Source organism: Zonotrichia albicollis, chromosome 5, assembly GCF_047830755.1.
Source record: "Zonotrichia albicollis isolate bZonAlb1 chromosome 5, bZonAlb1.hap1, whole genome shotgun sequence".
NCBI lineage: Eukaryota > Metazoa > Chordata > Aves > Passeriformes > Passerellidae > Zonotrichia > Zonotrichia albicollis.
In genome coordinates this window covers 51,335,685-51,363,437 of record NC_133823.1, presented here as the reverse complement: position 1 = coordinate 51,363,437, position 27,753 = coordinate 51,335,685, and the positions used below count along the sequence as shown (strand labels likewise).

General features: G+C 40.6%; 1 protein-coding gene across 11 annotated transcripts in view; it reads right to left on the bottom strand.

Annotated features, from left to right (window-relative positions):
* The window catches only part of ABLIM2 (actin binding LIM protein family member 2), a 128,429-nt gene that overhangs the window by 88,077 nt on the left and 12,599 nt on the right, over positions 1-27,753 (bottom strand). For 10 of the 11 annotated variants that reach the window (XM_074541690.1, XM_074541695.1, XM_074541689.1 and 7 more), the window contains exon 2: positions 4,032-4,175. In XM_074541690.1, the coding sequence (XP_074397791.1) occupies positions 4,032-4,175 (144 nt within the window). Of the gene's footprint in view, positions 1-4,031; positions 4,176-11,725; positions 11,883-27,753 lie in introns of those variants that run through there. The other variant, XM_014266093.2, reaches the window with a different exon arrangement.

The following is a 27,753-nucleotide window of genomic DNA, read 5'->3' as shown; positions in this document are numbered from 1 at the left end:
TGCTAGCTGTGCCAGCAGGGAAGACTGCACGTGCTGCATCCATAACAAGACAGCAATCAGGAGAATTTTGATTAGGGGTAAAACAAGATACAATGCAGCAGGTATAGCACACAGGTCATGTTTTCACCTCTGTGGCTCAGACTGGAAATTTATTTCCTTTCATCAAGACAAACCAGGAAAGGACACAGTTCTTCTCACATATGTACAAAGAACACTCTTTAGTAAGATGGTTCTCCTGTTTAAATTGGTCACTGCAACTCTGGAAATATTAGGATACTATCAAAATACCCCAAATTAAATACTAATAAAACAGGGTAATTTCTATCTTTATCAATGATCTAAGAGGCTACCCAAGATAATATAATTACAGCACCTGCATCTTCCTATCTACAATTCTATGCTAACCTGTTTCTCCTGGGTATACTCAAGAACAGCTATAAGCAAGCTCCAAGTTAATATTTGTCTAATATCATCCACTTCATTAAATGCAGTTCTGACCTGACAGACACCCTCAGAATATTTTATATTCAACACTTTTTTTTAGTTTGGCAGTCTAAGTAATAAATATTTTATTGCAGTGCTTTTAATTACAGTCCTTGACACTTTTATTACAGTGGTAACAAACAAAAAAAGAATTAGAAAACATGGGAACCAAAGCCCATGAAACTTTGCCTTACTATATCAAAGATATCAGCTTCATTATAACAGTACTTCTATAAAACCTGATTAAAATGGGATATATTTTAAATTAAAAATTAAGTAAAAATTTGAAGTGAGGTTAGATGGCATGTTCCCTACAGAATTTTATTAGCAGATTAGACGTGCAGCTGAAAAGGAAATAACACATTTTAATATGTATGAGTATAAACCTTATTTATAATGCCTATTTATCTCACTAGGTCCTATTACACTTTGATACTAGGCAAAATCAGCAGATGCTCCCAATACTGCTGTTAAATTTTTTAATCTGGATGTGTCTCTTAGTCTTGAATAATAAAGGAGTTGTTTGCCTTTTAAAAACTTGGAATTGTTTAGAATCGTTATCTGAGGAATATAAGAAGAACTAGATGGGAATTAGTGACTTTATACTAACCTTCCTTGGTTATGTAATTTAATTTGAATACAAAAGGCATCTATATAGTTGCTGTTACCATTCTGAAATTCACAAGGTTGTCCAGAAGAGTTGTGGCTGCCCCACCCCTGGAAGTGCCCAAGGCTGGAAGGGGCTTTGAGCATCCTGGTCTAGTTGAAGGTGTCCTTCCTCATGGCAGGGGAGTTGGAATGAGGTGATCTTTAAGGTTCTTTCCAACCCAAACCATTCTATGAATAATCAGACAGCAGTATGGCAATACACAAAACTACCTTTCTAACCTAAAAAAAAAAAAGGGTAGAAACACAGAATTCAATGTGTTTGACCCTCTGAAACCTCATAATTTATCCAAAAGTATCAAAGAATTAGTTTCAAATTTCACACATATTCAAAAAGGTGCCACATTTTCCAGTGTAAGATCATCTGTCACTGATGAGGTCATTCAAACAGACCTCAAATACCTCTAGACACCACACCATGGTCATTTGTCATTCTTATCAATTTGCATGTTCCACCACTGCACAGCCATAGATTCTGTGAGAGGGATCAAAATTTCCTGCAGCTTTATAAATATTACATATTTTCTGATGCAGGCTACAAGATGGTTTAATTCAGAGGCAGTCAACCAAGCAGGCAGGCATCCCAGCAGGGCAGTGCAGCCAGCCCACACATGGGATTATCTGTCCTGGACAGTCCTGCATGCTGCACACACACCTCGTTCCATGCACTATCTTTGGTGCATGAGGTGAGACAGGACAAACTGCATGGCTGAGTGGCATTGAAATAAATGCACCACAGGGAGAAATCAACAATAAGATAAATATATTCCCAGAATCATCACCCTGCCCATGAACAGCAGAGGTCTCGGCACAAAACTCTCCTCCAAGGCTGAAAGCAGACTGACTGATCAGAACTGAATACCATCTTTTTGCTAAATCCTAACATACGAACTGTATTCCTTCATCCGTTAATCTAAAAATCAAAGTGACATTTGCCTAACCTGCTTTTCCTCCTTTTATGTAGCTAGAGAAATGTATATTCAGTGTTCTGCTTGTTCCAAAGCTCTTCTCACCTAACAATATGGCAAATCCATATTACAAAGTAACTTATGCTTCTTAAGTAACAAATAAAGCCCAGAAACAAAACAAAAACAAATACCAGAAGAATGCCAGAAAAATTGATGGAAACTCTTGAAAGGCGATAAAAGAAATTAAGACATATAAATCATGAGACAAAACCCTCAAAGCAATCATGTGGGAAAACTAAGCAAAATGATTAGTAAGGAGGAGCCCAAGAGCCCTGACACCTAGCAGCAGTTTTAGCACACCCCTGACACTCCTGTGCCAGCTGAGAGACTGACAGGTGGCTGACAGATGCTACCCACCTACCTTGTTAACATTGTGATTTTTTCCCTCATTTTATCCAAGATCTGCCAGAAGCAGAACAAACTCCTTCTTATCTCTTACAGACAGATAGGGGCAATGCAATTCTACAGTGCACTCATCATCTTCCTCTGCATGGGGGTGGGAAAAAGTCCCCTGCACTGCCTAAACTTGGGATCACTGAATCGGTTCAGTGACCACATGCTGCATTTGTTGGTGACCTGGCATCATCTAATGGAGATTGCCTATAAAACCAAAAAATTGGATGTACAATTCTGTCTTACTCCCTCTGCAGAATTTGTCTTTTCTCATAGCAAATCTATTAAAAAATAAGAGGGCTTTGACTTCATAAAGATAATAATATAGAGTAAATAGCAGAATGTTACTGGTTCATGTAGGAAACAAGACTCTTGAATAACAGATCAGCTGCTCTTTTCCTGAGATAGGTCTGAAAAACTGATCAAATAGTCAAATTTGCCATGAGAACAGCTGGCTTTAAAAGAACTTAAAAGATGAATGTATGGGCTGTGGTCTGCTTTAAATACTAATCTCTTCTGAATAGATGACCAAAATATTTTTGCTGTTTAGGAGAATGCAGTATGCTTATTTTGCTTGTGGTGCAATTTTGCAAAGAACACAATTATTGAGCTGAACATTTAGTCCTGTCTGCCTAAATCATTAAAGATTGCCTCAGTTTTTAATAGTATGTACTCAATTCCCTTGGATTTTAAAAAATATCAGTATAGCTAACAGATAGTGACAGTTTTCTTTCTATTATTTCCTCTCAAGAGGAGTAGGAATAGTTACAGTAACGCATCTAGAACCAGAGACATGCTCATGTTTCTAGACTGGGCTACAAGGTTTAATAAATGTCATTTATTAAAAGCACTGGTAAATAATGGAGTAAGCAGGTTGCTTAGTCAACATCAGTTAACATTTATGTACCTGTACATTTAAAACAAATTAGATCTTTGCAGCTTCCAGATAGGTTCTTAAACAAGCAAGTATCTACAGAAAGGGTGTTGTATCAGATAATTCCCTTTTCCTGGGACCATCCTTCTGCTATTCATGTGACATTATTAGATCACCAGGCACCAACCTGGAGCAAACCAAGTCATTCCCCCCAAAAAATGGAAAAGCATAGAGGGTCGCACTGGAATTTAAAGATCACAGTCCAGCACAAGAGAACCTGGACAGATGTGGCCATGGTGTGCCCTACAGCAAACATTAGAGAGCTGGGAGAGAGGAAACGTCTGAGTTTCTTTGCAAATGTTCATCCTCTCCTAGTCCTGCACTGTTCTCCCAAAGTGCCCTTCTTCCTGACATCCCAAATCTATAGTAAACTCCAATATGGATAAAAACAAGTTTATATCCATTGAAAACATTCTCCAGTTTTGGGACCTAGGTTACTTATTATCTTACAATAAGGAGTCAAGGATTTCACAGTAAATCTTTTCAGGCATGGACTGGATTGTAAAATATGCTTGAGAAGTTGGCAGGGTCATTAAGCCACACACCATTGCTAATGCCCTACTCATAGAAGCAGCAGTCACACTTACCTTTGCAAACAAAGCATTTAATATGGAAATATTTGTTCTGAACTCTCAAAACTTCTCCTTTACATGGTTTTCCACAGGTGTTGCAGAGAATTGCAGTACTGGATGGCTTCTCCAGCTGGCTATGTACAGCCTGTGGTTGTGAAACTGCAGGAGAAAACAAAAAGCAGAGCATTTTAAAGGCCATAGATGCATCTTCTGTAAGATCTACAAGCAATGACAATTAACACCTAGGACAAATCAGCTCAAGCAGAGTAAAATTTTAACTTCTGGGATTGGCCAGCACAGGAGAAAAGATCTGCCAAAAGAAGTTGAGCCAAGCCAACCCTGTTATTTCATAACTTTGAGAGCTTTTGACTGGACACACTTCAAGCATAAATCAGAATTCCCTTTAGAAGAAAGAATCCACATAATCAAGTCTTGAGAGCCTCTGCCTGAATTTCAAAAAATGCTTTGTCATATTTTCTCTTCAAGAAATCAAATAATAGAGATAAAAGCTATAGTTTTTATTCAAAATATCTTTAATGGGACTTGGTAACTCTTACACTGTGAGCTACTGATCTTTAAAATTCACAGTAAATGCCTTTTTTAACTCATTTTAAATTTTAAGTTTTGAATAGTTCTGAAACATCGACATCCCTGTAAATAGCACACATATCTGACCATTAACCAAAGTTTTTTGTCATTTTGTAAGGAAACCATGATTTCAAGAGGTTAGGTTAACCTAGGTTAGTGAAAATTAGGTGAATTAAAAATTTGCTGCCATCTTGTGATGTAAATTAGAAATTGCATTTATTGTGCTGTTGATGACATGAGATAAGTAGAAATCTCAATGTGTTATGTGGAGCAGGTGAGATATGACCTTATTCTTGCAGTCCTGCTGCAGCACTTGCATCAATATTTTATCAGTGTACTTAGGAGTCAAGAGAGGAAACATCAAGGCAGTTAATTATACAGGAGCTGCACTGTAACTCAACACATCTGGCTTTTTCCCTGGGTGAAGAACTAATAACAGGAAAGCATATAAAGCATTTCAAGTAAATGACACATTTAATGACATTTTCCTCTGTAATCTGGCATGCTTACTCAAAGGCTGGATTGCTTATTTCACAGTGATTTTGCTTATATTTTAGCTACAAAATAAACTCACCAACCAACCACTCAAGATGGAGCAATGTCTCATATGCCAATAGGCTTAAGCAAAAAAGGCCTTTCCACATCCACTGAGTTGAAAGAGTCAGTATTTCAGTAAGATGCTAAGTTTCCCTCCCACACACTCTTCCAGGGGACTTGCTGCAAGTTTTACCCAAAACAGCACTTTCTACTCCTGCAACTGAAGTGGTTTGGGTTTGTTGTTTTACCCAGAAGATACATGGGCTTGAGCTTCTCATGACATTATTCACCACCCACTAGCATTTTGCCTTATCTGCTAAAATTACAAATTCTGTGATGGTCAAAAAGTCCTGCTCAAGGCATTGTGACCTTTGGAGCAATTACTGAAGGCCTGGTTATAATTAAGGATATCTCCAATAAAAACAATATAAGCATGACAGGCAACTGGAAGTTTACAGAAAGGCAGATGCTCAAACTTACACAGAGCAAGAAGTATAGATCATTCAGGCTACTATGAGGGTCTGATTTATTCCTCAAATAAAAAGAGAGGAAACTCTGAACTTTGCAATACTTTACTTTTGACACAAGAATCTCTCTGTACTGTAACCTGCCCAAAACAAACGACCCACCCTGAAAAAGAATCAACCCTGTAAGAAAACAAAACAAAGTATTTTCCTGAGTTAGTTACTAGAATAGCAGCTAAAAGTGCAACTGTAAATAAAGGTTTGCTCTCTCCAGATTTGCTAACAAGTATCAAATTTGTAGCATACATTTCATGAAAGACTTAAAAGGAGCCAGAATATTCGGGCCTAAAGAGTCGCATTTGAAATATAATTTCTGATTGGAACAATTAAACAATTGACTTTTCCTCACACTCAACTATTGCCCTGTTCCAGCCTTCCAGAGCAGCATCCCTCCAGAGGCATCTGTGCCCGGCCAGCACAGAGAGCTGCCAGCTCATGCTGTGCTGAGTCCCACAGGGCAGAGAAACCCTGCTCAGCAATTCCAGGCTCAGGAATTCCAGCCCAGGGCAGAGCAGGGCCAGGAGGAACCAGAGCCCTGCCCTCCAAACACCCCCTTCCCTAATGGGACAACAGCCTCCCATTTCCAGAGAAAACACTGCTTTTCTATTTGCTTTCCTGCCCCTGGGAGTCCAACGCCGCACTTTTTGCAAAGCGGAATAACACTGAAAACTGTTGCAAAGTTGAGGTTTTTTTGGTTTCTGGCAATGGTTGCAAGCTGAAAATGTGACAGAAAACAGAAAAATTTGTTTCCCATGATGTATTTGGTGCTCAGTATCCAGAGCTACAGGGCAGGACTTCACACATTTCCTTCCCTTTGTGTTTCTGAATTAAGGTTTGGAATTAAAAACTCTATAACTCAGCTCTAAAAGAAATTTTAAAAGGAAAATATTTAGGTTTGGGATTTTTTAAAAAATTCTTCTTTGAAATTTCTTCTGGAATTTTTCTATTAATTTTGAAGCAACACAAAGCATATTTAAAATATACACTGCAGACAAAGAAGTAATTATTTTTCTTTTCTGTCAGTTCAGAACTGAGCTACTAAGTACTTCACACAACCCCAGTAGGAATACAGTGCCTCTGAGATCATTACAAAGAGGTCCTTCTGAAGACAGTTTGAAACACTCTTCCATCTAGCAGAATAATATAATTAATCAAATATTAGTTTGTATTTTAAGACATTGACACATAATATGGTTTAAGTTGAAATTTCAACTGCTGACAATTCTGAGAAACTAATTCTATTAGGGAACTTCACATTTTAACGTACATTTCAAACCATATTTAAGGAGATAAGTTTACATGGCAATTTTCAGCACTCTACCTTTATGTCTTTATGTATCAAAATCAGCCTTTGAAGCAGCATAAGAAACAATCAACATGTTTAATAAGTGAAATAATGAATTACTGATGGAATGTAATGATCTGAGACTACTCATCAGATCATAACTAACTAAAGAGTTCATTAAAAATTAAATGCTTCCATTTTACCCCACTTTGTAGAAATTTCCTTCTTAACTTTATGCTACTTTTTCTAAACCAAAATACAACTGAATACCTGATTCCTCTAAATTTGCCTTTCTCCCAGACTACATTCTTCTCCAGCAGAGGTGTCCTCATTAATCCTTAAACCCTAAAAGGATCTGACTGCACTCACTTTTTGACAAGGACAAAAACTGGCAAGGAATGAACGATTTCCACAGTTTCCACAGGACTTCTTTGTGCAAGACTTGCCTGCTGGGGACATTACTGCCAATATTCTTGCCAACTGTCCAGTGCTCGCACATCTCTGATGTCAAGACTCAGACTGTCTCCACCAGGCTACACAGCAAATAATTCTGCTTAGCTCTGGACCAAGTGGGGCACATTAACCAGCAACAGTTTGCAGAAGAATTGTCAGATAAGATAAACTCCTCAGGCTCACTTCTATACTGCTTATTCTAGAGGTGCACTTGCTGCATGTACCATGGGGAAGGAGAGACAGTGGCATTGCTTATTATTAAAGCTGCATTACACACCTTATGGTTGCTGTAAAGTGATGCCTTCAGCGTGCTTATAACTTGCAGATTCACAGAATATCCTGAGTTGGAAGGGACTGACAGAGATCACCAAGTACAACTCTTGGTCCTACACAGGACCATCCTAAGAATCACAATATTTGCCTGAGAGCTTTGCCAAACTTTACCCATTCACATGAACATTACTCATATTTGATGATCTCAAACTCATTTCTTCAGGGAAAATTTCACACAAAATATTTAAGCTTTTTATAAAGGTGAAAAAAGGTTAGTATACAATACATTGGTTTTCAACATGAAAAAGAAAGCAGAGCAGCTTGCTTTTGGAAGTATTTGGATCAAAGGCTGCAGCCTGACCTTGGTGAACACTGTGACAGGTACACTGGATCCAAAATCCACAGTTTATGGTAAAAATCCATCCCTTTGACTAAGCCCAGTTCCTTTGTCATTGCTAGACTAAGCAGGATTTAACAGCTCTGGGGACTGGGTTAAGGTGCCAGAGATAAGGAAAAGATTTAGGTGGGACAGGAACACTTTGGAAGCAGAAAAAGAGAAGCTGATGGTGGTGACAGAAGGGAGAGGATCCACAAGTCCCTGGTCATGCTCTGCTCAGGAGCCTGGGATAGAAAATGTCACCTCCTCTCTGCTGTGAGCAAACAGCCCAGGGAAATCAAACTCGTGGCAAAAGAACCAGTCTAGGATTGCTCTGTGCAGAAGACAACAAATACCTTTGCCATCAGGCTCTCCAACAGCTAAATGAGAAACCCTCATGGCAGATTACAAATCTGATGAAGAAACATGTCCAGAAATGCTTTTTCCAGTTTGTTGTGTTTTGTTTCAACTCTGCACAGGAACCCACAGAAGCCATTCCTGAGCTTGGAAATCAAGTACTGAAAATTAAGAAGTTTCATGCTTAAGAATGCACATTTAATCTGGAATCAAACCTCAACTTTAAAGTTTAATAATACAGACTTCCACTTTCTTTGTTTACTATACAGACATAGTTAAGGCCACATAACTCATTTGTGTCACATTATTTAACTCTGTTCTAAAAAAACAGTTTAATAGATTTACTGCTCTTGGTGATTAAAGAAGGCCAAAGTGATAGAGGGCCAAATGACACAATTTGATAGTATAATCTCAGAATCCTTGAATAATTTGGGTAGGAAGGGACTTTAAAGGTCACCTAGTTCAAATCCTCCTGCATTGGGAGGGGCACCTTCCTCTACACTATGTTGCTCAAACCCCATCCAACCTGTCCTTCTGTGATGTTGACATTTTAATGAGTACTATGACCTAAAGAAAGATGGAATTTGAGTGGAGAGACAAAATTCATGAGAAAAGAAATTTTATTCCTAATATTTACAATCCCCCCCAGTTACCTCTCAATGCAGGGAAAGCAGTAATTCGTTGGTAATTCCTCACCAAGGTTCCTGGAGGGATAGTGCAGAACCAGAGACTAAAGGCAACAATGAAAGGAAAAACAAAGGGCCTGGGGGGTGGGGAGGCACCTTCCCTCTCCTTTCTGTGGGTTATTCTGGTGCTTTTATTATTGTGTTCTGGAAGCTGGGATAAAAAAGTGCAAGCCTTTCATTTCAGGCTCATACAAATAAAGTATCATTGGCCTGCAACAGCAACCCTCCATCAGCAGAAAAGATATGACAATTTTCATTAGCAACTATCAGCACTACAGCTCCTCTGTAAATCCACCACCTTTTGCTTCATGAGATGAAAACATATTTTTGAGTGGAAAAAATATTAGACATCAATATTTTAAACTGTAATTATAAGCTGTTTAGTTCATAATAATGTTCAGTTTTTTCAATAAAGGCAAAGGCCACATTCCAACTCTGAACCAAAACCACACAGCACTGGTAAGAGATTTTATTCTGCAAGAAGGCATTATCAGCAAATTATCTCTGCATTGACACATAAACCTTTCAACTCTATAGCTACAGGTGGCTACTGAAAATCAAAATAAACAAATATGGGACCAAATTCCATTTACTCACTGAGGATTTGAGAAACAGGACAAAACTATGGATTGCTGTTATGCTCTATCAAGTGACTTGGGGAGGGTGAGGTTCACAGAAGCCCAGAGGGGAATTAAATTTGCAATCTTCCTGGAGCAGGATTAAAGAAGATGCACACAAGTAGTGCTGGAATTAGAGATTGGAGTTTAGGTTGTTGTTTTAACAAACCCTTCTTGTGTCAACTGAGTCAAAACACTCAGGGCTGAATTTAAAAACATACAGATGAAAACAAAGGAAAGAAGCATTTAAGTGCTTCTATATATCTCAGCATTATTCCCACTGCAGAGCTGGCCTCTGCTCTCTCCCTGTCTCGTCTCTGTGTTTAAAATCCAGTGATGAGGAGCTGTGCTGATGTGAGGATAACACAGAAATATACAATACAGTAATACATGCCGTAATCAGAGAGCTACATGCATGTCAGCTGTACATTCAATTTAGAAAAGGGGGTTGGTTGTTTTTTTTCCCCTAAGAACCAGTGATTCATAATAGAGCCTTCTGGGGGCCTGAGACCCCAGTGGCCCTTTCCACAGAAAAGATGAGAAAAAGAGTAATTGTGTAATGGGAACTCCAAAAGCTCTTCCCATCCATCCTGCCCACCCCACTCAGCCACAGCAATTCCCTGGCCCAGCCCTGCCTAAGGAGTGGACACTTTAGATGTTCTGGAACAGAACGTTAAGTAACTGATGGCAACCTGGTTTACCCTGTTTCTCAATTAGCGCCTTGTGTTAAGTGACGTCACAAATCTGTTTCCCTGGTTTACAGTGCCTTCTCAATAAAGTGCCCTGTTCTTCTGTACGTTTCACGAGAAACCAGAAGATCAGGAGGATAAAGAGAAAGAAGTTTTGCTGTCAATGTCCATACTACGTGGTCCCTTAAGCCAGCCAGCTCACCACGCAGAGGGCTGAGGTGTCCCCAGGCCAGCACACAAACTCACTCCCTTGGCCAATAGTGCTTGTCTGCACCAAGAGGGTCTGGCATCCCCCCAGGAGTGCTCACTGCTCTTTCCAAAACCTCTCTGGGGGGCTCCTACAGCAAAGCACTGTTACTTCTCTCTTTAGTTCCTCTATGATAAGAAAAAATATCCACCAAATTTAATAAATTGCTACATCAACATGTCTCAATTTAATTCTTTCACACTGTCCAAAAATACAAAGTAAAATGCTTGAAGAATCATGTCCCTTTTTGAAATGTATATCTGCTTCTAGTACATAAAAGCAACCCCTCCTACAGTGCCTTTCCAAGGCATCCCTTTTCCAGCACTTCCTACTCATCATCATCAAAACAGAAACCCACAGCTGATACAGGACAGGCACAGAGCACAACTGAGCTGACCTCTGCTTTTTACCACCAATTACAGAGTTTCTGGGACCAGAGGCAAAAGAGAGGTGTTTCCAACAAGATGTGAATAAACCATGCACAAGAGGTGCAACACAGCTCGAGTATTCACACAAGAGTTTAAAATCTCACCTTATGCTCTGTGCTAAATTCATATCACACAAACAAACCTAGCATAAGCTAACCTCCTGCCCTCATTATTACAATAAAATATTTACTGAATTCAAATACAGTTCATAAAAATCTCTGCTGAGTTTGAATAACTACAACTGCAGTATTGTAAAGGCTATTTTTGTACAGGTTTAGGCAGATTGCAATGAGATAGGATTAGCAACAATGCTCCAAGATAACTGCATAAAGAAATAGGGGCTATTTTCGCATTATAGTCTAATATAAACTCTGAAGTCAATCTCAATTTAAAAAAAACGAGGAAAGTTTTCAATTAGAGCTGCCAGCTAACTACCAGAATCAGTATAATTTCCAAATCACCATTCATATGAATAAAAGAACACAAAGCACAATTTACAATTAACCATCTTTTCCCAGTCTGCTGTGTTTCCAGATAAACACCGAGCTGCTATTCTCACGGCAGCATCAGTGATTTAGTTACCACAGCCCCAGGTGAAAACCTGGAGTCATTTCAAGTCTAGGCTGACCAGAATGTCACCACACTGTACCTGTATCTTCGGGCATTCCTGCATTAATTCCCTCCCAGAGGAGCAATTCCCGCAGGAGCGCTGCTGTTGCCGCGGGGAGCGGGATCCGCAGCGAGCGCTGTCACCACCGCTGTGTCACCCACCGCCGCCACCGAGCGCAGCCGGGTCAGGTGGCGCCTGCCGCACCCCCGCACAGGCGGGAGCGGGGCCAACCTCGCCGTCACCGCCGGGCAAAAATAGCGACCTCCAGAAGCCGAAATATTGTCACGTCCATGGGGGGTGGCACCGCTGTCCCGTGGGGACCGGATGCGGGACGTGCCAGCAAAGGGCGAGTTTGCATCAGGTGACAGCACAGCCCCGGACAGCTTGCTGGCCACCTGGGGAGAAAGGCTAAAAGAACTAAAACCCGCAAACTCCTTGTTGTAAATTATAAATACAGGCTGAGGTAGCAGGGAACCCCCTTAGACAGCCCCAAACACAGCGGTCCCTTCTCCCGGTGCAGGAGGGCACAGCGCTGATGGCAGCGGGAGAGGATGAAAGCAGTGAGATGCTCCCACTGTGCAATACCTGACAGCCAAAAATCCCCTGCTTGCTCAGATGGAGTTGGAATGTGTAGCACTGGAATAACAGCGATGTGTTGAGCTATTTAAAGCACTGCATGGGAACAGAACGAGCACTTCTATAAGTACTGCAACTTCAGGAATCTATATGGTGAGGACACCGCTGCCCTGGGCCATGCCAGACATGGTCTATAACTTTAAATAGCCCTCAGCTGACATGGCCTGAGACCCAGAGCAGAGATCTGAAGATCCCAGGTTCTATACACTCAACCAAAACTATGAACAACTCAATTTTAAAAAAATCTTCTATATGCATTATCTTGCAGTAACTACCTTTTGGCGTGAAACTCTCATGTCAGCTTTTTATTTTGCTCAATATTGCTGTGCTGCCTGCATGAAGCCAAATCCATCCTCACACTCTTTTGGATCACCATCAGCCACCCTGGCTGAGCTCTCCAGATATCTGCAGGATTTGGCCTACTTAGTTTTTCCCAGCAGCTACTTCAGCTTGGCAGAAACACAAAAGGCACTTTGCTAAATGGCAACACTCTGAAGGCACGTAAATTAATAGGCAGGAAAAGTGAAAGGGCTTTCACTCTAACACAGCCTTTTCCCTCTGCCTGCCAGGCTCCCAAGGCTAAACGCTTGGTAACTTGCATTTTAACATTGTATGGTCACATTGCAGTCACACAGTGCACTGATTTGTATTTACAATTTGAGGTGTGATCCCTGAGGTGTGAGCCTCCCCTGCAGTCTCGCCACTTGGCTACAGCAAAGGAGGAGCTCAGAGGGTTTTCGTGGTGTTTCTGAGCAACTCCATCACCACTCATGGGCTTCACAGGCACAAAACACGAGGCCATTGCCCTTCATTAGCATGATGGGCTGAGTCATGATGGGCATGACAAGGGAGAGCAGTGGCAGCAGCACAGGCAGAGATCAGAGACCTCCTGCTGCAAATGATCCAAAAAACCGTGTCACTTTGTTGTCATTATATCACAAGAGTTCCACTGTCATTACAAGAGTTCCACATTACCAGAGTTTCGTACCTCCTTGATGTTCCTTGTAGGCAGCTCTTCTAAGCACTGACTCTTCCTTGTCCTCACAGCAGCCAGCTGACTCCAGTTCCCCTGTTAAAGCCAGGCCTGCTCCTAATCTTTAATAATTAACCCAGCTGCAACTCTTCAGGGGATAAGATTACTTTCTATACTACCTTTATTTACTTATATTCTATTCCCCTACATAGCTTAAACCTGATTTCTCACATCAACACACACCAAACACCTGTAACTCCACTGTTTTAACAGTAATAACAGCACACAGTACTTGCTACAGAAAAGGACATGACACCTGGCTCCTCTTAAAATCTCAAGTGAAGTCCTGGTAGCCACAGTGGTGCTCTCAACCATCCTTTGTTCCAAGTTTGCTTTTTCTAATGTTACATTACCCAGGTCAATGCTGTTACCAACATCTTTGCAAACAGCAACGAATTTAGGCCACTCTGAAATGGATAAGCTGGCTGTAAAATCTTTATAACCTGTGGTATCATGAATTATAAAGGACATTTTTAAAAGATTTCAGATCTGTTCCTAATTAACTCATACTTTTTTTCCTGTACTCACTGCCCTCTTCCCAAGTGTAAGCTAAAGTGAATGTCAGTAGTAACTGGACTAGTTATAGTTTAGTTTTAGGTAGTTCCTGCAAGAAACAAGGAGTCAGACCTGATGATCCTCATGGGTCCCGTTCAGTTTGAGGTATTCCAATAACCCCGTTCCTGTTCTTCACTGCACTTCATTAGGCCTATTTTGAGCTTTTTTCATAGTACAGGCTCTCAAACACCTCCATCCTCAAGTCCATGCATGAGATAACACTTGTCATTAACTGCACAGCAACGAGCCACGTGCAGTCACCTTTAATTGATACACGTGTAAGCAGGGCAGGCAGAGACAGTGGGCTCCTGTACAAGCCACTGAAGTAAAGAACCTGCTCTAGCAGGGAGCTTGGACTGAATGAACTCCAGAGGCCCCTTCCAACCTCAACCACTCTGTGATTCTGTGAATTCTGCATATTTATGAAGTAGGAAAAATCAGACTGAGGATCCACTCTGAGCTCTGACAGGGAGCAGGCAGCTGTGTTTGCTCCAGAGGTAACTGGGTCATGAGTCCTGCTCTACTCCTTGCTATCTCTTGGGAATAAAGAGCTTCTTCAGCCCTGAAATCCATGATGACAGCCTTGACTGCTGGCCAGCAAGTTGGATGAACAAAAGCAGAACTTTCCACTCCCAGCTCCTTTTTCCAGGGAGGACCTCTCTATGGCAGACCTAGATCCAGACCAAGCTGGCATTAGCCGTGCTTCCCCCAGCCAGAATGAAAGCACCATCCAATATTCTTCAGAAAACTGTGCACTCAAAAGAGTGAGTAGAAATCAAACATAAACCCTACAAAGCCTTCAGCAGAGATTCTATAACGGGAAATGTGGTGTATCAAACCTAAAAACAGGGTGCAAGAAAATCCTTAGAGAACTGAAAAAAACCAAACACTGCCCCATAATGAAGTGAGAGGACATTCAGAATGCAAAAGTGACCCAGGTCAGAGGACAAAGGGATAGCGTCTGGTTAGCAGCAGAGAGGCAATGAGAGGCACAGCAATGGTCCTGCAGGTCACACCCTCAGGAATGAACCCGCCAGCCCAGACTCTGCTGACCTTACAAACATCACAGGGACTGCCAGAAAAATGGAGCACACTTCAGATAAGGAAAGATCTGCTGAAGTAGAGGCCATAGGCTACAATTTAGCTCAGAGAAAACCTGTCATGTAATAAAGATAGGGCAAGTAATTAACAAAAGGTTAATAAAAAGTTTCTAAAAGGCACTACAAGGGACTTTTCACAGAAAGGGCTTCAGAAAGCAGGAGGGAAACTGTACACCCAGTGGTGAGCTAGGATAATGGGATGTATTGTATTAAGGGAAGGCATCCTGGCTGCAACAGAAAAGGTACTGTAACAAGAACCACCCAGGAAAAAAATCACATTTTATGGGAGGGAAATCAGAGAAGCAGAACAAGGCAATAAAAGTCAGTTGATGTGGCCAAAAATTGCACATGGTAGGCATGAGAATCAGAAAAACTCATTTATATCTTTGAATACAGGAGGATTTAAACTACAATATGATTTTGGCATTTAGGGGATCATGAGCGGTGCAAGAAAGATGGCACTTTGCAAAGTGCAAAGATCCAAAATAACTTTTGGGTATTTCTTTTGGGACTAAATTGATGCATGGAGAAGGTTGTGAAGGAAAGATTTTTCTGTGTGGGACGATGCTACATTCACACAAAGAGAGAAATAAATTACTAAATTTTAATTTAGTATTATTAGTAATATTAGTTAATAACTGATATTAATATTATTATTAATAATTAGTAAATAATAATTTCGTTCATATATAAAATAATAAAAGTATGAAATAAAATTAACTAAATTATATATCAACTTTAAACAATCCATTTAAATTGTTTGGATTTTTAATCAATCGAAATTTCAAGTGCTTAAATAGAGAGTAAACAAAAGTATTGCCTAAAGAATTAGATAGACTTAAAGGACTTCACTGGACTGCTCTCTTCTTAAAAGTAACACAGACATTGCCATAGTTCTTCCATCACCAGCTACCTAGATTACAAAATTATCAAATGACGATGTGGGTTGCATGCTATCCAGGAAAAAAAAAAAAAGATTCAACCGCTCATGTGTTTCAACTGGAATCAATACATTTAACTTTGAAGGTTTCTTACCAAAAAAAAAAAAAAAAAAAAAAAAAAAAAAAAAGCACACACTTCCCCCACCCAAATGTCCCATTTTGAGAGTTAAGAGGCCTGGATCTATGTCTAACAGAACTCGTGTGCCTGAATGGGCCACACACATAAGTCCAAAGCTGCAAGGCTGGAAACCCCTCCTCGACACATCCAAAGGCAGGGCAAGCTGATTTTCCACTTCCCACCTCCCAGCTGTCCAAGGCTGACTGTGGGAAAGCACCTTTGGCTTCCACATGTGGTGGAAACAGCTGTGCATGCTTGTTTGTGCTCGTGTCCTTTGTGAGTGTGGGGAGCAAGGGCTCAACTCAGTGTCACCCCGCAGATCTGAGCAGTTTCCATCTGAAGAGTTACCTTCCTTGTTTTCCAAGAAACAACAACTCTGTGACCATAGAGACCTCTCTGAATCCTTGGTCACATTTGTTGGACGCACTCATCCCACAAGCCTGGGATGCCTTTCCAAACCCTGCAGCTCAGTCCAGCTATGGTGATGGCACACCCAGGACAGTTTAGAGATGGCCATGCAGAGACAGAGACCACACTGTGCAAAAAAGTCTTCAGATTGGGGCCACCTGAACAAGTGGCAAGGTGAGCTTAACACCAATAGATACAAAAAGCAGCCATGGGTGCAAATTCCTCTTCCTCAGAGGCTCAAGCAGCTGCAAGTCCAACCCTGGCCTTTGCACAGATAGCTCTGCTCAGGTTTACAAAGGAGAGAGACACTGAAAATCGTATTTAGGATCTGGAATTTAAATCCCAAGTGAAAAGCCCTGAAGAAGCAATTCTGCCCCAGAGGGGAGTGGGGATTTCAGACACATCCTCATCTGCAGCTCTCTGTGTCGTGCTCACACACACAGCTCCCAGCACTTTAATCCTTGCCTTCAGCCCACAGGGACCATGCCAGAGAACATTTTTCTGCCTGCTTTCCAAATCCCATTCTCTGTGAAGGGATGTAGCTGCAAAGCAGCAGGTCACATTCAAATCCTGCTTAAATGCATTCATTTTGGTTGATGATCACTGAGGAATTTGTCAACAATGTGGAGTGCTGTTTTGAAAGCAAAAAAAGAAGCCACCACTGGAAATGTGATGCTGTTACACTTAACCCTGTTCCCAGTAAAGTCCACCAGTAAAACCATTATTGATCTGGGTTAAAGACTTTCATCAGCATTCATTTCCTAATTCTGTCAAGTTTTGATCTTAGCAGCTGGCTCATCACAACCAGAAAGTTCAGCTTTTCCCCTCCTTGCCTGAGGTTACAATTTCCCATCAGTAACATCCAAAATGCAATTATGTCTCTGAGCTCACTTTAATACCAAGAAACAAAGCAGATTTTTTTCTTGGAGCGTGTCTAAATGACTGGATATTCTTTATTGCTCAGTTCCACCATAAGCACCTCCAAAATCTTAAGAAACAACTAAAAAAAAGTAAAATCACTGGACTCTCTATCTCTTCTGCACCTCCCTGTCTGCCTGATGATCACTTCTAGCACCTCCAGCAGTTACCCAAACCATATTCCTGCCAGTCCCCTCATCTTTAGGGCATTCTTTTTTGGAGAGCCGTGACTCAATACCAGAAACTGTCACTGTGGAGATATTTCCTGTCCCCAGGTCTGCAGCACCTGCTGGGTGCACCCCTGCTCTGCATCACTCTTCACTCTGGCATCTGCTCCATCTGTATCCTCCAAGGGGAGAGAGGGACAAGCACATTCCCTGGCCTGGAAATGAGCAAATGTTTGCAACTGGGGAAAAACAGTGTACGAGGAATTTCCATGGCTCATTTGTCTTTTCATTCCCTGGTACAAACAGAGTAATAATAACAACAGTGATGCCTGTTTGTTACAGCAACACCAAAAAGCAAAAGCAAGATAAAGTAACATAGAAAGCAACAGTTCATTTTGCTAAAGTTCATTTTGCTAGCCAAGCCACAATATATCACCCCCAATCATTAATGAATAAAATTTACTACCTTTCCAGTATATGAAATATATTTCTAAAAGAATTACAATTTGCAAAGGCTCTTCCCATTTTATGTTGTAGTCTACAGCATAAAAAATGTCTAAAATAGTTACTCCGAAATATAAAATTGAACTCCTGTTTTATTCGCTCTGTTTAATTTGGCATTAGAAAGGGATTAGTTCTTGTTTTATTGCAATCATAGAGTTAATTAAGATCTACATAGATATTGATGCTACTGTAGTTCTGGTGCTAAAAGTCACACTACCTCACACAGTGCAAATTAGTTATCTTTGGTGAATTTTTCACAGTGTAAGAATTTCTTCTTAGATTCAGTTACACCCATACAAATCTAATTCTGTTTCATCCCCATCAGACAAACCAGCACATTGCCGCCCTTTTCACATTCAGGCTACACAATTTCAGCAATCAATTATCTCCCAACACTGCATTCGTAGCAGAAATGTGTTACATTCACACCAACACGACTCCAGAGCCTTCAGCTACAGTGCTACTTCTTGCACAGTTCTGCAACTAACAGTTCTACTATCAACAGGAACATTTCTGAGGTATCTATACAACTCGCTTTTAGACCAAGTTTTGAGTTGCTTAATTTGCAAACCACCACCTCATTCAGACAGCAAATGGGTTTCAGTTCAAAATAAATATTTTGTTCTGAAGCTTCATATTCACCTTTTACAGACAGAAGGGGAAGCAGCAACATCATCTGATAAAATCATGTCTTATGTGTAAAAAGAAAGATATTGCACAGCATTTTTCCCAGGTAACGTACAGAAATGCAATTCAGGGAGCACAGATGAAAATCCAATGCAAAATTCCACACTAACCTCTCTCCCCTGATTTCAATAGGGTTGAAACACAAGGTATCTTTATTGTGTCCAGTGAACAGCAATGTGGTCAGGAGATCCTGATGCACACTATTCCCCATCCAGCCACTGAAGCTGGTTAATGCCTCACACTCGACACAAAACATACAATTAATGTAAAATTGTAGCCAAGGCCTGGTGAACACTGAGAACCTTTACTTCTCTCTATCTCAAGAGAAGCCTTTATCTCTGTCCCTAACAGAGAGCCCTAGCAAGCCACTGCAATGTGGAGCTTGGCAGCCCCCTGGGCAGATGTAGGTCACTCCTCCTCCTCCCCTCACAAGGGCAAGGAAACCAGGAGTCTCATCTGGCTGCAAGCTGCTCCAATTGCCAATAATCCCCCCAATTTGGGTCTTAATAACAACCTGCTAAGGCGGCAGTGACGCAGGATGCTGTCCCCTGACCTAGATGCCACCAGAGCCAGACTTGGGCTGCTGGGCCACCACAGACATGGCTCTTCCAGGACCCAGCTTGGGCCACAACACCTTCCAGCACATCCCCTCCTTGTGCCTGCCCAGCTCTGAGGCTGTTAGCATGTCAGAACTTAGGACATCCCTCTGGCTGTCTAGAACAGCCAAGACCCCTGCCAGGGGGCTCAGAAGCCCTGGCACGGAGCCCAAAACACCTGTGGGTTTGATTATAACCCGTAGAGCAAGTTACCAATGTTATATGAAGATCAGCAAGCCACAACAGTTTAAGTAGAATAATAGTGAAGTTATCAGGGGGTGAAAAAATAGATTTTGGAGTTTCTAGAATGGGAGTTCAGGGAGCAAGATGGAGGGATCTGGGAATGTCCAGCCTTTCTCCTTCTTCTTCTTCTTGGCCTCCATCTTCTGCTGTGATATTGGTACTTACAGATCGGTTTAGAGTAGAAGCTCACTGTCTAACATAGGTGATAGGTATTGGAAAGTAATTGTAAACATTGTACATGTAGTTTTTAGTATAAAGACATAACACTGCCCTAGGGGCAGGCAGTGAGCCTGGAACTGTCCTGCTGGATGGACCTCGGCAGGGCAGGAGAAAGAATTTTATAGATAAGACACAATAAACAACCTTGAGACTGAGAACTGAAGAGCTCTGACTCATTCTTCAAGAGCTCAGGCTGAGAAAAGAGACTTTTAGCGTTTCTTGAAGTCACGGCGACCAGCTAAAGATCCTAAGATTTGCACTCCCAACACTCCCACCTTAAGCACTTCAGGCTCCCTTCCCCTACCCCCATGGCTGCTCACATATGGGTTTGGTCTTTGCACTGACAGCTGCTCTTTGGGCAGTTGGCTTTGAGTAGCAGCAGGACAATTATGCACATCCAAATCTGGGGAACAATGGGGTGCAGGGATGTGTCCACACACAGCCAGCGAGGAGCCCAATAAGCACATGCAGACCCACCAAACCCATACACAGTTTAGGAACAGAGGACAAGCTATGGTCATGAGGCGCTGGGCTCATCCAGAGCAGGATAACAAACAATGACCAATTTACTCGCTACCAGGTCCATTTACAATTTAGCTCTATTTTCCCACAAATGCTCCTCCCTGACTGCCATTAACATCTCATTTTCCCAGCTTCAATCCTTCTCCTGGACATCTCCCTTCTCCTGGGCACACAGTTTCTTCAAACATTCCCTCCACTGTGTTGCTGGAGGAAGGGAGTCTCCCTTACTGTTTTCCAGGACTGAGACACCTAGGATCTCTGTTCACCCTTTCCACTGCTGACCATGTACCAAAGGAGCAGCAGAGCACAGTCTGGCACTGCTCTGCTCCCAAAAAAATAATGGTTTTAATTAAACAGAAGCCCAATTTGAGTTTAATGCAACACACAGAAAGAATGAGTGGTCCATGCTACCACAGCACATTTCCAGCATTTATTTCCAAAACAGAAAATAAACAAAGAGTCAGTCCAAATACTCCTGAAGTACGTGATGACTCAGATGGTAAATATCCTTTCTACCACATCCCACTTCTCTCTATCATTTGGAGTGACAGCCCTGCTGTCACTGAATTAAAGAAGACAATTCTGCTTTGTAATGAATGAACTCAACATTCTCTCCTGTATGACTTGTTGTTCTGCACTGCTAAGCACTATCATTATGTGGACTTTAAAACTCCTTCATTTTAATAGTGTTTCTGTAGAAACAGGCCTGAATTTCAAAAAGTGATTTTTGAGGTGCTCTCTTAAAATACAGACGTGATTGTAGCACTGAGTGAGGTGCCTAAGAAACACACAGCCTAATAAAGCTACACTGATCAAGCTGGAAGCAGTGAGCATTAATCTCATATTCAAACACAATATGCAACTCCATGAAAAGACTGATGGGTTCCTCAGGGTTTGAAAAATGCTATGATGCAATTGAGTTTTCTCAGCAATAGAGTTTCTTACATAAGAGCTAGGAAAATGACATAGTAAGGACTAACATGTTAAATAAGCAGAGAACTAGGAACAATTCCTTAATGCAATCCAATCCTTACCACTGTAATAATTTTAGCTACAACTGTCACTGGGGTTGTGGAAAATGTGACATCTTATGGAAATGCTTCTCTCTACTGACAACCAACTAGCTCACCCAACCAATGAGACCTTAGGTGCCAAAAGCAGAAAACTCTGAATTAGCCACCATGACTTGCAGAAATCCTTAATTTGACCTGGCTTCCAGACTCAGTCATTCTGACAACATTTTTCATGCTGTCAATCACAAATCAGTCCCAACTCTTTGTGAGTCTATTAGTAACATTTGCTATGTCACTAAGCATTAGAAACTTTTCTATTTCAGTCCCTCTTCCAACACTGAGCTGAAATGGAGTTGAAAACTCAGGTCTGAATTCCAGTCTGGCACAGAACAACGAACTTCCCCTTATGCTCCAAGCCATACAAGCTTGATGACCCCATCATGACACAGGTTCCCTCTCTGACACCCAGCTAGAGCCCGGGGCAGACAGGTTTTAATACCTTGCATTGCACCACTGAGTTGATAACAGCAATGCTTTTAGACACCTTCATATTTCCAGAGCACTGTAGGTCTACCATGGCATCTTTTCAATAACAGATGTAATTTTCAAAGGAACAAGTTTTCAGTTCTTCCCTCTATGTAAACATGAGCTTTATACAAATAGAGAGACCAGGTAACACTTTTGCCTTCCATTGTTTGCTGAAGTTTCCTGAAATGCTACTGCCAATAGCAATGCAAATTTTATCACAAGAGTTAGTAACTCCCACACAAAATCACTCTGTGAGAGCACTGTATATGAAACAATGTGCAAATATATTTTATTCAAAGCAAAGATATAATATTTAATGGTTTAAGTATTTCTCTTGGGCAAAAGTTAACAATGTGTGGTATTGCATAATAAAAATGAAACATCTTTCAACTCTAGCTTTAAAAGTAGGCACTAGAAGAAGAAATTCTCTGATTATTTTCAAAATGTTACAAACTCTTACTTCCAGATGCTGATTATGCAAGCTCAGGATATAACCAAATATTAAATAAATGTGCAAACTGTATGTTTAATGTAGACTCATATCTACAAAACTTTACAGACCAAGTGAAAAACAAAGAAAGGAGAAGGAAAAAAAAAAAAGAAAAAAGAACTAAGCTGGCTCTCTTAGGGGAAGATCTGTAAAACAGTAAACCCCTGCATACAAATACCTGGCAACTGCTGGCCAACATAGAAGTGTTCCTGAGGCAAGAAAAGGACCAGGGGAAATGCAAACCCCACCAACTACTATCTTCAATAAGAAGAAAAAACAACAGGTTCTCTAGAGTGGAGAAAAGCAGGAGATCTCTGTCTGATCTTGGGCCCTGCTATTCACAAAAAATAGGCCTTTCTTCATATTATTTTCTTGAGAAAATGTTATTTTGCAAGGAATATCTGCTGTTAATTCTTCCTCTTAACCAAAATAATAAAAAGTGCCCAAAAGACTAGCTGACCATTTGGAAAAAAAAATGAGTGATACTGTATCATTCTACAATTGTCATCTAAAGGATGACATAGGATTTTTAAATAAATATTCTTTTGCAAGATGGTGTCATGGAGGTTTACTATACACACAGCAATATTATCTTGATTTGGAAATACACCACTAACACAAGGTCATTCAGTATGGCTCTTCAGAAAGCAGCAGAATCCCTGCACCTCTAGTTCAAGAATGTTTTCTGCTGCACTTGATAATTTGCTTCTCTTAAACCTCTATTGAACTTTCTTTCTAATTACAGGTCAAATCTGCCACATAATTCCTGCTTTCAGCTCCATCACTGACAATCTGCTAGGGTGATTATATCCATACAGGTGTAATCAACACTTATTTAAAAATTGATTAGGTTAATTTCAGCTGTGAGTTCCACTTAGCATCAGGTAAGGGTAAAGGAAAATTGCAGGATGTCATCTCTTTGTCCTCCAGACAGGCAGCCTAAGTGCTCAATTCTCCAGCACTACAGCAGCAGTCCCCAAAGATACTCCAGCAGACTGACAGATTTCCCACTTCCATATTTGGTCTGTTAATAATAACCAGAATTAGAAAAAGACAGAAAATAAACTCATTATTATCCCTCTGAAACTACTGAGATGGAGTTATCCATTAATTTTGTATGTTTTCTGTTCAACCAGTGAGACTACATTTATACAAAGGTAGAATTATAACAATCACTTTAAAGTTTATTATTCTACTCACACAGTAAGATTTAATTTATTTTATTTAAAGCACTAATCCAAAACCTTTCAAACACACTCAGACCTACTCAAAAGCCTTAATACTTATATATGCTAAACCTCAACTTTGGCACATATCAATGCATTTATTGGTTGTATGATTAGTTATGGACCTAATTAGGAAATGTAATAAAATTTGCTTCTTTTAACTTTAAATTGCTCTATCTTTAAATATAAGCTCCTTTTTCTCAGTATGTTTTGCTATCATTTTACAGACAGTTTTATCCTACTGAGATTATACCTCTCCTATCTAGGAATTTTTTTTATTTTTAACATTCACTCAAAAAAATAACTTAAATCAAGACACTAGTCAAAATTGGTCTAGCTGTACTAACAACATATTAAATTATAATGAGAAGCTGTGTACTCTGCTGTGCAGCAAATCCACAGACTATCAGAAATTTATTCTCAGGTCAGCTGTACAAGAGATTAGATCTTTTAATTATCTGTCACAGAATGGGAGTTAGGAGCCTCAGATCTATTCAGCTGTTCAGTTTGTGACCTGCAGAAATAAATCTGACCTCTTACAATGCACATGTAAGCACCACACACACTCTGAGGCACAGCTATGGTTTTAAAATCACCATGTAACTCTGGAATAACACCGTGCTTCAGAAAAACTGAGCTTCCCCTGGAAATGTATGTGAGCCTGTGTTTTTTGGAAGTGCTGCATAAGAGTCCCAGAAGCATTGTCTTGCTGTCCTGCTTTAGCTTTAAATGTAATTTTAATCATGCCAAAGTCAAGTTTAGCACTCCCACACACTATATTTAGAACCAGAATAATTTAGGTTGGAAGGCACCTCTGGAGGTCACTTAGTCCAGCCTCCTCCTCAGCACAGATCCCACTAGATCAGGTTGCCCAGGGTCTCGTCCTTTCCAAATCTCAAACCCCCAAGGATGTAAGGCTGCCACCTTCCCTGCCCCAGTGCTTTACAGTCCTCTTGGGAATTTTGTTTCCTCTTCTGCTTAATCAGAATTTGCCATGTTGCAAGCTGCCATGGGGTTGAGCCCTGTCCTTTTGCCCCACACCTCTGAGCAGAGCCTGGGTCCATCCTCTCTCCAGGCCAGCAGTGGCACATGAGGACACTGATGCTCTCCCTCAGCCTCCAAAGGAGCCTGGCTCCTGCAGACCCTCCTTGTACATCCACCCTCTGCCCATCCAGCCTGTCCACAGCCCTGCTCCACTTCCCCCAGTGCCAGAATCCTGGCATGACAGCAAAGCAGAGCTCTCTAAAATCCCTCTCTAACATGAACACCATCACAGCTGAGCAAGGACACATATTTAAAGCAGGGTGATTAAAACTAGCCTTCCAAACCCATATTTGTATCGTTTGAAAGCTGACCCAGTGTTCAGTGCTGCTGAACACCGGTAATTCACAGCATTTTGCCCATACAGGTTTTTTTTTTTTCATAGCCACTTTCCATGTATCCTAAGTAACAACCCAAAACTCTTCTATCTGAATCTGCCATAAAGGAGCTTGGAATGCCCTGAAGGGAGTGTCAACATTTCTCATCTGAACAACAGATCTCAACATTTCTCATCTGCAGCTTTAGACCACTGGATTCTAAAAGAATAGAAACTAATATTATGCTTAAATGTCTAAATAAATGCCTTTCTTTTAGATATAAATGTCATAATTAATTTATTGTCCCACAGTGTAACCAGTCACAACAACATATAGATTTGCAGCAGTCTGACCTGAGGAATGGCCCTACAAACCAAGTACTAGATACACTGTGACAATGGTGATTCCACCACCAAAAACTCACAGCAGAAGTAGAGCAGCCAAATAGTTTTAAAATCTATGCACAAAATAAACATTTAAAGAAACCAAGGCAGCTTACAAAGTTTAACATTTGACATTGCAATTCGCCTTAGAAGTGGAGATTTTGTCGAGACAAGAAATACCAATCCCTCCTAACAATATCCTCAGGATCACAGGCATTACTGCACAGGTATCCAGTTTCCAGCCTCTACACCCTGCCCAGGCTCCTTGCAATTTAAAGAACAGGCAATGTGATTAACACTGCTAATCTGGCTGCACTGTGAATTTTGGCTGACTCTTCCATATGGGAGCTCTGGGAGTTTTGACTGCAATATAAGAAGTATTGTTAAGCTCTCAAAGTTCTATCACAGCCTTGAAATACTTGTTGTTTTAAATTAAGTACCATCCCTCAGAGATATGTGACTGCACAGCAATCTGTTCTTCAGTTTTTTATTAGATTAATTTGGTTCTAGTTGTCATAGTTGCAGAAAAAGGTTAGAAGTTTTTAACTTTCTCTAAAGTCTTCTCATCCCTTTCCAGTATGAACAACATAAACAAAATGCAAATGGTAAAAACGAGGCTCCACTTTCTGTTCCATCTAATGATTATGGATGCCACTGCTTCTGATTTTTCCCTTAGCGTTCTTGAGTGTGTACATGGCCTAATTTATGGATCGCAGGAATATGCATGATATTTTGTTTTCTGCTTGTATACTCTCTAAATTTATGATACTGTAGTATTTTTTAAAAAATATAAGTATTTATTTAAGTCCTAGAGACACACTATAATATCTTACTTTGGAGAAAGAACACCAACTACATGAGTTTTGAAAGGACCTTCCCAGGGTGTTGGAAAGAGCTGATGGGGCAGTTTCACTCATCACTGTAGTTCCAAGAAAAATGAAAAAACATGCAGGGAAAAAAAAAGAGAGGAAAAAATACTCCCACAGTAAGTGATATTTCTCTTGGAAACAGCAGGAATGGCCTCTTTGTCCCACTCACTGATTTCATGGCTGTGGTGGGGGAAATGGGACAGCGGCGACAATGCCAACAGCTGAGCACCTTGTACCAAACCCAGGCATGGGCCAAAGGCAAATCACCAACCTGGCTGGTGCCAAGGGACCCAGAACTGGCCCCAAGCCCTCCAGCACTCAGAGCAGATCCTGAGCTGCTGGATCCGTCTGTGGATCTTTTGCTATAACACTTCATTTTCCAGCCCGTAGGCAACTGACAGAGCAGATGTCGCTGAGATGACTTAACGTATTAAGCTGCTATTTGTTTAATTCTGATGTGGAAAATGTGTCACACTCTAAATAGTTTAGTATGTTAATGTACCACTGCAGTAACCTACAGCAATCTTTAATCATTTTATTTTAGACTTATTTGCTTATTTTACTTTAAATCATAATTAAAACCTGTTTTCTTGCTTCCTTTTAAGTGTACTTACTCTTAACTTCACCTCCAGTTTCCTCAAGCTGAATAAACAGAACTGTTATCACAAATAAACATTTCATGTCCTAGGATATTTTATCTACAATTTATTTGCATTAAATTATATAAGACAGATGCAGATAAAACTTTCAGTATAATATATTCCATTAACAATCTGCAGCACAATATTTCATAAATGATGGGGCTCTGAGAGTTCAAGGCATAATAGCTTGATTTCTGTGTCTGCATAAGAAAGCTGACCAAAGCTGTATTTGCAATGAGTAATAATATTAAAATCTGAAATCTAAATATTCTTATTTGAATCAAACTTTTCAGAAAATATTCTTTAAAATTTTAACTCTAAGGTAAGAGCAGATTTTAATAACTACAGATTGAAGTTTTACTTCTTATTTCTTATATGAACACATAGTTCCTTACGATTCAATGGGATTATACATGACAGTACAGCTAGTCTTGAACCTGAAGACTATTCATCTCAAAAACTTTTAAGAAATCAATTTTAGAATAATTTTAAAAACATTATGATGAGCAGTATAAACGAGGAATTCCAAGCTGTAAAGACGAACACTGGACCTTTCAAACTGAAATAGCAATATGAAGTCTACTGAATTTTTCAGTGCATTCACAAGAGATATTACAGAGCCTCATTAGCCTGACAAACTCTAAGCATGTATTAGTAAAAATAATCCTCTTGCATGTAGCTGCAGCCCTTTGATAAGTCAGCACCCTTTGCATTAGCACTTCTGGTTTCTTGAGGCTCTGGGTAAGACACATTTAGCTTGCCAGTGCCTTACCCTGTTGATTTGGGTCGGGCATTGTGACAGGGTTGGGCACTGTGACTGTGACAGGCCTTTCCTACAGGCACTGCAGGGCTGGCTGCTGCTTCAGCAGCGGGGTCATGTCAACAGCTCTGCAAAGAACCCTCATGAACCTC